This window comes from Bubalus bubalis, chromosome X, assembly GCF_019923935.1.
Source record: "Bubalus bubalis isolate 160015118507 breed Murrah chromosome X, NDDB_SH_1, whole genome shotgun sequence".
Lineage (NCBI taxonomy): Eukaryota > Metazoa > Chordata > Mammalia > Artiodactyla > Bovidae > Bubalus > Bubalus bubalis.
Window position 1 is genome coordinate 85,377,080 of NC_059181.1, and position 1,483 is coordinate 85,378,562.

A 1,483-nucleotide genomic window follows, 5' to 3' on the forward strand; every position below is an offset into this window, starting at 1 on the left:
GAATGAAAATGGAAAAGGCCAATGAAACTTTTAGGGAAAGAATTTTGACCATAAAGATCCCTAAAACCACTGGGAAACCACGAACAGAAATAACCATTTAGGAAAGGGACGAGTTGCAATACGTTAAGAAAAAGTACACGATTTTCCATGGAACAAATGACACAACCGCCACATATTGAAGCAAAGGTAATGAGGTTTTTAATGTTTTCTCTGGGGTAGAAATGTTTTAAAGATTAAATGTAGGGCCTAAGGGGAGAAGCCTGAAGTCTGGTTTGCGATGGTCAGACAGTCCTGAGGCAGTTCATCTGAAGGTGTAGTATCTGATGAGCGACTTGGAAGCCTTGGACATGGCACACTTGCCGAGCTCCCCAGGCAACAGAAGACGCACAGCTGTCTTGATGTCTTTGGTCCTGATGGTGCGGCGCTTGTTGTCGCGGGCCAGGCGCCCGGCCTCTTCGGCAATCTGCTCTAACATATCTTTCACAAATGAATCCAGGAGGTTCGCGGAGCCGTGGGAAAGACTCAGGCCTGTATGTACTTGCCTCAGCACCCTAGGGAAATAGGTAGCAAAACTTGAGAAATTGTCATGATGGCAGTGCCGGCGACGGCGACAGCGGCCCTTAGCTGTCTTCTGCTTTGCCTTTTTTGGTTCCGCATCATATGGGTCTGGTTTGGAGGTCTCCACTTTCGCCATTTCTGTTTCAGAGGGCTCAATTTCGGAGATGCCAGTTTCTTTGGTGATCACGTCTTCCTCATAGCTGTCAGAGGATGTTTCGGACATGGTAGAGCCGCTAATCCCAATAGTGCAGCCCAGAAGAACAGTGAGGGGATTGAGGGTCGTTGGCCGAATTTATAGGCCCTGCTTTCCCTGACGTCACAGACACTGTTCATATCTGATTGGATGCAAGGCAGGTAGGCCTGTTACTATGGCAGCCCATGTCATGTGACACTGGACGTCCCACCTCCACACTTATAGAAAAATGTCATAAGTAAAATTCAAATACAATTTTTCAAGGGCCAAGAAAAAACCACAATAGAAAATATATGACCCTTAACATGAACTTCACATTCAAACGTCTTGAGGTAAAAGGAGATATCTTAGAGTTTATATTAGTAATAATCCTTTTCTAAACTGATGCAAGAGGCTGAAGATATGACCTGATCTGAGTTCATATTTTATACCCATGATTAAAAAGAAATATGGAACCAAAAATGAACTGGCAAACTATCACAGTTCCTTCTGCCTTAATCTTCAGGCTGAATTTCATAGAAAAACTATATCTGTTCAGCCCTGGTCCCTCAAACACACTTTCAGTCAATGGCTGTGGCTCACAGCTTGCCAGTTGACCATTGGTTGTACCAGTGGAGACAGGAGATTGAGCTGCTCTCGCTGGACACTCTCTAATGGATGTAAAATTGCAGGCCATGGAAGCTTGTGTTTTCAAGAGCAACTGATTCTCTGCTAGAAAAGCGTTGGTTCAAA

At 44.7% G+C, this 1,483-nt stretch overlaps 1 protein-coding gene across 1 annotated transcript; it reads right to left on the reverse strand.

The window, feature by feature from the left end:
* Positions 1-301: 301 nt before the first annotated feature.
* LOC112582033 (histone H2B-like) lies at positions 302-781 on the reverse strand. The gene has a single exon (XM_025275908.1). The coding sequence runs from the start codon at positions 779-781 to the stop codon at positions 302-304; it is 480 nt and encodes a 159-aa protein (XP_025131693.1).
* Between the last annotated feature and the right edge of the window lie 702 nt (positions 782-1,483).